This window comes from Scylla paramamosain, chromosome 36 (assembly GCF_035594125.1).
Source record: "Scylla paramamosain isolate STU-SP2022 chromosome 36, ASM3559412v1, whole genome shotgun sequence".
NCBI classification, from domain to species: Eukaryota; Metazoa; Arthropoda; class Malacostraca; order Decapoda; family Portunidae; genus Scylla; species Scylla paramamosain.
Window position 1 is genome coordinate 2,372,728 of NC_087186.1, and position 9,310 is coordinate 2,382,037.

Sequence of the window (9,310 nt, forward strand, 5' to 3'; positions counted from 1 at the left end):
TCGCACACAGAGGAAACATGCAACGCTAGTACTTATTCCAGACCCTGGAAAGGACTCGCACAGACACGTACTAAGGAGAAACAAGAAAGACTTACGCCACAATTATGAGGCTGTAATATCCTAAGAGCAAACCTCCCTCAAAACAGCATCCACCCATTGCTCAGCAGGATATTACTGCTGTTTGATTTTCATCTTAAATCTCCCTGACAAGTGTTCTACCTCTTTACAAACTAACAAGTCAGAGAAGACAAGGGACTACCAAAACGCGAGCTACTACGCGACCAAAGCAAATCTAGCTATTAAATCACACACACACACACACGGACGACACCATAACAACCAGTAGCAATTAACTAAAACACACTAGACAAAAGAGTCAAGTTGACTCTAATGAACGAACAACATGATCAAGCAGACCTACTTGGCGCCTGATTTCAACAATGCACTCCAACGATACGTGCACAATAATGAGAATGCAAAGGACTTCTGCTATCACACAAAGCCTAACCACGGGCCAATTTAATATACTAAACCGTGAAGTCTATATATATATATATATATATATATATATATATATATATATATATATATATATATATATATATATATATATATATATATATATATATATATATATATATATATTGCTATTAGCAAATAATTCGGGTTCAGCCGTTTTAACAGGACAGCTTTCCATAGAGTATCTCTTTCTACCCTAGTTCGGTCATAAACACGACAAATACAGAACTTTCTGGTGTTCAAAAACCGTCAAAATTGAGGTCGCCACTGGACCTATAACTTCCTAGAGAGCAAAGATAATTAATTTCAGCGAAGCTATAATCCAAATTACAAAAGAAAAACGGACAATCATAAGATTTAAAGAAAATATCTTAAAGTTAATAAATGCTAAATTAGCCATCACATTTAATAAAGCACTTGTACGAGAAATATCTCTTATGTAGTACAGATAGATAATAGAAAGATAGGTAATTAGGTAAACAAACACACATTATATCACTTTTTTTTATCTACATTTGTTGTAACTGAATCCAGCATTACGTATTTCCTTCCATATATTCTACTTTTTTGTGGTTCTGTGTAGAAACGTGTTTGCTTTCCAGGGCGATTCTGGTGGTCCTATGGTGACTTACAGAAATGGAGCATATGAACAGATTGGTATCGTATCTTGGGGATATGGGTGTGCTTCTGCCAATTACCCAGGAGTTTACACTCGAGTTAGCGGTAAGTTATCTTTTGCCTTATATTCACTATCTGGACTGAATATCATAATATGATAGCTATTTTTATTTGTATTTATTTATTTATTTATTTATTTATTTATTTATTGGTATTCAATGATGCGTAGATATTTTTGGCTCACCACACGGTTTTGGAAGTAGATATTTATTATTTTTTTTCTTTATTTTTTCTTTACAGTTTACGTCGGAATTCTTAAACAGTTAATGACAGGGACCAATTCCTGCGGCCAATGAATGATCTGTATCTCAGCTTCTGGCGCTGGCTTATGGCAAGAGTAATCTACTCAACAAAGAAGTGTAATACAACATTAAATGTAATAAATATGTGTAATGAAGATGGAAATCCATGCATAATCCCCAATAACTTAAGGCTCCACATTTTCTTTTAAATTATTCTGTAGTTGCAGTTTTCAAAAGAAAACAGAAATAGGGAAGCCAGGAAAAAAAAAAGAAGTTAATTTATTGTTTGAAACTTATTGATATGCTTCTTTTTAAACATTACAAGTCGTTAGCATTAGAAAATACTGAAACACAAAGCTGATCCAGAGTTTCAAAGTGAAAGCAATGAAAGAGTGGAGATACTCTTGGGAGAGGACATATGATGGTTTTGCTTATACAGCAAAACCGCTGGAGGATGGAATGATGCAATTAGGAAGTTCAGAAGAACAGTAACTATTACAGTAATATTAGAAAAATGCAAGAGATGCAACAATGTCACGTTCAGTGAAAAGAAAAATCACTGTTGAAAAAGAGGAATTGATGAAAAGAACTTTTGAATCAACAATTTTTTTATGAAAGGATTTATGACTAAATCCTACCTATTATGAGAGTACTACTTCAAAGGTAGATGAATAAGGCTCCTGTATTACAATCAACAACAGGGAATGGGAAAGGATTTGGCGGAGACGACACAAAACGTAACTTCATGGAAACTGTGAAGATATGTGAAATTTCAAATTAAAACATTTAACAAAGGAAAGACAATGTATACTGACAGCAGAAGTGAGAGGCAGTGAAGTCTCACAAAAGGAAATGGATTTGGAAAGTTATCTTGAGTTGATATATGAGGGATGGAAGTCTTTGAAGCACTGAACAAGACAACGTTTGTTCTCTCCATATTCTTTCATATGTTCTAAATGCTTAGTGAGATAATAGGTTCTACGTCTCGGAACCTTAGATTGAGATATAAATTATAGAGAGGTGGGCCACAAAAGGTACTTGAGCTTTACATTACAAGAATCTCAGGCGCTTTATATTTCTGCCCGAAACCATGCTAAGTCTGTCCTCCAATTATCCAAAAAACTCCTTCATTAATAGAAAGTGTCAAAATCTTTCAAGATCTAACTCGTGTCGTGACTTTGTCATGTCACGTCGTCTCCAAAAAACTTTGTTTTTTCTACTCTCCCTTCTTTATTTCAGCCAGATGGCACAACTGCTATCACATCTATCTGTAAAGCTGAACTCTTCGAGCAAACCTTTGCTAAAAAATCTACCATTGGCGATTCAGGGCTTTTTCCCCCCTCCCCTCCAACCTCTGACTACTTCATGCTACCTATTAAAATTCCTCACAATGATGCTTCCCATAATCTCGCTGGCTAAACCCTCGGAAGGCTTATGTACCTCATGGGGTCTCTCCTATTTTGTGGTTCCTCCTGTTCTCCGAATCTGTGCCTCCGTGCTTGCATCATCCTTAGTCAAAGTCTTCCAACTCTGTCAACATCTACCTTTCCTTCTTGTTGGGAGTTTCCATACATACAGCCTGTTTCTTAAAAGGGTGCCCGTTCTAATCCTTCAAACTACCGTCCTATTCCTTTAATTTCCTGCCTATCTAAAGTTTTTAATCTATCCTAAACAGGAAGATTCTTAAATACCTATCACTTTGCAACCTTTTACCAGATCGGCAGTATGGGTTCCGTCAAGACCGCTCTTTTGGTGATTTGGCTATCCTTACTGGGTCTTGATCATTCTCTTTTAAAGATGTTCGTGAAACTTTTGCTATTGACTTAGATATATATAAAAAAAAAAAAAAACTTGATGTAGAGTGGCACAAATCTTTGATTTCTAAATTACCCTCCTACAGGTTCTATTCTTCTTTCTGTAACTTCATTTCAAGTTTTTTTTTTTTATTAGCGTTCTTTAGCTGCTGTGGTAGACGGTCACTGTTCTTCTAATTTTATTAACACTGGTGTTACTCAGGGTTCTGTCCAGTCACCCACTCTCTTCCTATTGTTGTTCAATGTTCTTCTAAACTTTTTGTCTTGTACATTCATACGCTGATGATACCACCCTGCACTTTTCCACATCTTTTCGTAGATGTCCAATCCTTGAGGAAGAAAACAGTTCACGCAACGAAGCCACAGAACGCCTGACTTCTGTTCTTTCTAAAATTTGTTATTGGGGCTGGGCAAACTTGATATTGTTCAATGCCTCAAAAACTCAATTTCTTCATCTATCAGTTCGACACAACATTCCAGACAACTATTCCTTCTTCTTAAATGACACTCTGTGATCGTGAGGCGGTGATGAGAAATGCTAAGAAGTTACAAGGTGCAAATATCTTCCTCAATGATGATCTCTGCGCAGCATCACAGGCAATCAAAAATTCTCAAATGCCCTTACTGAAGGAGGCCAAGGCGCAGGGGAAAATAGCATACTTTTGATACACAAAATTAATAATCAGAGAGAGGAAGACTGAGGGGGAGGCGCTGCTGGACGCGGACAACAACACCCATGTGTGGATGCTGCAGCCGTGGAGGATTCCAGGACAGATTCCAAGATCGGAGTAAGGACTGAGGATAGTTCCGGGGCCCTGGCCGGAGTGGTGGATAGTGGCCGAGCCAGGTCGGGGCCTGGGGACACGAGCGCAGGGGACGTGGTTGCAGTGGAGGCGCATGGAGCGTGCACGAGCCGAGGGGAGGAGGCCAACTGCTCGCTATCCTCACCGCGCCTTAGCGACTCCCGTGGACGGGGGCCTCGTGAAAACGCAAACCTCTCAGGGAGCCCCGAAGAGGAACCAAGAAGTAAAGATGAGTCCCATAGTTAGATATACTATGTAAAAGAACGAAGTAAAATGGCTCATATAAACTTGCACCAATTCTTAACATATTATAATGTGAATGATATTGAATTCAAAGACCTTTTCAACAACGACAATCATCAATATCCCCTTAGTGTCCTGAATACATTGACCTACAGCTGTACTGGAACAGATCAACATAGCAATAATGGTGTTAATTTAAGTGAACCTAGTCTCCCATTGACTAACAGTAATTATATATTCAATAGTGAAGAAAAAAAAAATCATATCCTAAAGATAGTCTAAAATTATTTTTCCATAATATTAATAGTATTCCCCAACACTGAATACTTATTTGATCAATCACTCAATTTATTTGAATTCAACTTTGATGTTATTACCTTCTGTGAAACTCGCTTAAATGACAATATTTGTAATTCATACACACTGAAGTCTTATTTTGCATGCTTTTCCAACAAATCTACTCAAGGTGGAGGATTAGCTATCTACCTTCATAATAAATATCAAGGTGTAAAACTTGTCAATGCCTCGTTACAGTTACCGCACATTAAGTCGATGTTTATAGAAATTGTCAAACCTGTGAAGTTCATCGTAGGCACAGTACACAGACCTCCGAACTCAGCAATCAGTGACTTTATTGACTCCATAGAAGAAATTCTAAATATTCCGAACAGAAACAAATAAAAATGTTATACTATGGGTGACTTCAACATCAACTTACTGCATAGCAATGATAATGTTGATACTTACACAAATTTATTCCATTCATATAATTTTTTTTTTTCAAACCATAAGCAAACCGACCAGAGTCACTTCTACATCTGTTACTATTATTGATCACATTTGGTCTAACGATATGGAAAATTTTATTAATAGTAATATATTGTTTACATGTATCAGTGATCACTTTCCTGTCATTGGTTTATTTTCTTCATATACTGAAAATTATAATAGATTTATTAACATAAAGAAGAGAGTGTATATTAGCGACAACATCAATACCTTTAGAGAAGACTTGCAGAAATATCAGTGGGATATAGAATTATCTAGCATGGAAGGGATAAATAGTATTTATACTGCATATATAGAAAAGTTTAGGAAATTATACGATCATCATTTCCCTGTGAAATTTTTCTCGATTAAAGAAAAAAACATTATGGAAAACCTTATACAACACCTGGAACAGTACAGTCCATAAAAAAAAAAAAAAAAAAAACAGAAACAAACTTCAGAAACAAACTTCAGAAATTATATGCCAAATGGCCATTAACGTATGGAACACAATTTAAAAGATACAGAAACGCATTAACTACTATAATTAAGGTTGCTAAAGATAATCATTATAAAACAAAACTTAGAAAGCAATCAGCGGATAGTAAAAAAAAAAAAACTTGGGAAACTTAATGGGCAAAACATGTTAAAATTTACCTAATTATATAAATTTTAATGATAAAATCATGTCGAACAATAAAGATATAGCAGAGGAATTTAATAACTATTTTAGTAATATCGCTAGACTTAGCTGCAGAGATTGGGCCACCTTTTTTTTTTTTTTTTTTTTTTTTCCTGAACCAGCACCGTTTTCTTTTTTCCAGAAACCAACTTCCAAAAAAGAAATTCGTGATATCATTAATGGTCTTAAGGTTACTTTAGCAGGTTTTGATGAGATCGATATGAAAATAATAAAAGAATGTAATAATGAAATTTTTTCCATTTCTTAAGCTTTTAATCAATAGATGTTTCAAAGAAGGCTGCTTTCCTTAACAACTACAAAACAGCGAAAGTTATACCAATATTAAAAAAAAAAAGAGAAAAATTCAAGCATGTAAATTATAGGCCTGTCTTAATACTTCCTAACTTTAGTAAGATAATTGAAAAAGTATTTTCAGTGAGGTTAATCGATTATTTTACACAATTTTCATTATTTACAGAGTGCCAATTTGGGTTCAGGCCCAAATATTCAACTGATTTTGCCATACACTACCTCACACAAAGTATTTATGATACATTGGACAAGAAAGAAAGTCAAATAACAGTGTTTTGTGATCTAACGAAGGCCTTTGATACAATATCTTACAATATTCTTCTACGTAAATTGTTCAGTTGTGGGATTCGAGGAAAGGCTAAAGATTTTCTGCAGAGTTATTTATGTTCCAGAAAGCAGTATACTGTTTATAATAATTAGTCTTCCTCTTGTAAGTCGGTCAATTGTGGTGTTCCGCTGGGATCAATTTTGGGACCATTAATGTTTTTGATTTATGTTAACGATGTTACTTGCACAAGTGATAAAGTAAAATTTTTATTATTTGCTGATGACACTACCATATTTATTCAGGGACATAACATTCAAGAAATGGTATCGATTTTGAATAATGAGGTCAAATGTGTTTCTAATTGGATTGTGAGCAATAAACTTATCCTAAATACATCAAAAACATTTTATTTTGTGTCGTCATCAGTTAATAAAAATATTAGTAATCTTAATGTTTCAATGAATAATAATATCTTGGTTAAAGTAGCATTTAATTCTTAGGAACAATAATTGACGGTAATTTATCATGGAAACTACATGTAAGACAACTTTGTACCAAAATATCACAATTGAGCGGTGTGCTTTACAGGATTAGGAATTCTATTACTGCTGACTGTATGAAATTATATATGTCCACTGTCTATCCGCATTTATTGTACTGTTCTGCAATATGGGGAGGAACGTTTAAAACAATTTTAGACAACTTATTCATTTCACAGAAAAAAAGTTTTAAGGGTAATGTATTCAAAGTCAAAGTATGATCACACTGACCCTCTATTTTATGATAATAAATTATTGAAGGTTCCTGAAATAATATCATTGCAAACATGTATATTTGTTTTTAAATGTCTTTATACATATCCTAATAATAGAACATTTGAGCTTCTCTCCAATAACCCAAATACCCGCAGGCTCTATGACTTCAGGATGCCTCTGTGCCGCACGGTGCAGGCATAGCGCAGCGTGAGTGCGCGGGGCGTGAGGGCGTGGAACACCCTCACCCACTATATTAAGTCAAGCACCTCGGTGTTGGCATTGAAAAATTCAATTAAATCCACTATATTTAAAAAAATGTAATAACTGTCAAAACTGAAATATTACTGTCATTACATGCTGAATTTAAGTTAAGTTGCATATATATATATATATATATATATATATATATATATATATATATATATATATATATATATATATATATATATATATATATATATATATATATATATATATATATATGCGATTATATAAGTATGTATGAATACATATGGATGGATTTACTGATAGTTAAATGGTTGGTTTAATGTTTTACATGTACAATATATGTGCAGTATGTGTATGTGCATGTGTATGTATATGTCAATATAAGTATGTATGTAAGTATAAATGTGTGTGTGTGTGTGTGTGTGTGTGTGTGTGTGTGTGTGTGTGTGTGTGTGTGTGTGTGTGTTTATGCATATATGTATGTATATATGTATATATGTATGTATGTATGTATGTGTGTATATGTATGTATGTACGTATGTATGTAAGTATGTATGTACTTATGTATATATGTATGTATATGTAGCTGTATGTAAACAATGTAAATATGTATGCACATATATTCATGTGTGTATGTATGTATGTAACTATGTATCATGTATGTGTAGGAATATTTATTTATATTTATTTAATGGAATATTTATTTAGGGTTATTGACGGGTGTTTTCTTTTGTAATGTTTTCATTAATTATTTTCGTTACTAGTACATTCAAGTTTCATTACTAGTACAATGTTCAATAGCGCTGAGTAGAATGATTAATATATAGAAATTAGAGATCTGTAAAAGAGCTTAGGCTCAACAGACCTAAGCTTAGATATTACGTTATATTGTTTTTTTTTTTTTTTTACGTAATCAATACTTATTAATTATTGTACACAAGCCAATAAAAATATCATTATCATTATCATTATCAACTGTCCCTCTCTTGTACACTGAACACCTTTGGATTTCTTTTACTTATAACCTAAACTGGCAAACTCACATCTCATCTCTAACTAAAATAGCTTCTATGAAGTTCGGCGTTCTGAGTCATCTCCGCTAGTTTTTGTCACCCGCCAAAAGGTCTTATCCACCCATGTATGCTTCACTTGTATTAGGTGGAGGGGAGTTCCACTCATACCACTATTTTAGACAGGATGAAATGAAAAGTTTTTCGTCTTATCAACTCTTCTCCTCTTCAGCTTCTTTTTTCATCGCCGCACTGTTCCATCTCCATTTAGAAGGAGGAGGCAGTAGACACCTGCCGAAACGATAATTACTCCCAGTGAGGTCTAAAGCACTGTTCAGAGGGTGCTGTGAATTTATCATAAAACCCAGCTGTGACCTCACTCAATGTTTCTCTTTGTGTCTCACAACACAACGGGGCAGTCACAGCCTGCCCTCTAAAGACAACTCTCTTCCTCCACACAAAACTACAAGCACCTAATAACACACACACCCTTCACTCAAAAATTTCAAAATTATTATGACAACTCCTACACCAGCCTCGGAGTCCCCATCATGGGACGACCCTAAGTGTCTTGACACTCCCCTCAACTTTTTCTTCATTAACTTCTGCAACATTCGCGGTCTAAGATCTAATTTTCAATCTATAGAACACCACCTCTCCTCTTCTAAACCTCATCTTCTTTTCCTCACTGAAACTCAGTTGTCTGAGGCAACTGACAGTAGCCCCTTTTCTGTTCCCTCCTACTTTCTCTATCCTCATTTTCGATCCAAAGCTGGATGTTGTGTTTATGTGCGCATTGACTTAACCTGCTCTCGTGCCCACGCTCTTGAATCTTCCAAGTTTTCCAACATCAGGCTACGACTACAGAGTCATTCTCAAACTACGCTTATCTGTACTGTATACCTCTCACCTAACTTCTCTGACTATAAGAAATTCTTTGACTACTTAACTTCCAAAGTGGACCACATTCTGACCCTCTTCCCTTTTG

The 9,310-nt window shown here is 34.9% G+C and overlaps 1 protein-coding gene across 2 annotated transcripts in view; it reads left to right on the plus strand.

Moving 5' to 3' along the window:
* LOC135090823 (trypsin-1-like) overlaps positions 1-4,371 on the plus strand; it is a 21,959-nt gene extending 17,588 nt beyond the window's left edge. For both annotated transcript variants that reach the window (XM_063987902.1, XM_063987901.1), the window contains exons 9-10: positions 1,122-1,242; positions 1,438-4,371. In XM_063987902.1, the coding sequence (XP_063843972.1) occupies positions 1,122-1,242; positions 1,438-1,493 (177 nt within the window). In that variant the 3' untranslated portion in view covers positions 1,494-4,371. The remainder of the gene's footprint in view (positions 1-1,121; positions 1,243-1,437) is intronic.
* The last annotated feature ends 4,939 nt before the right edge of the window (positions 4,372-9,310 follow it).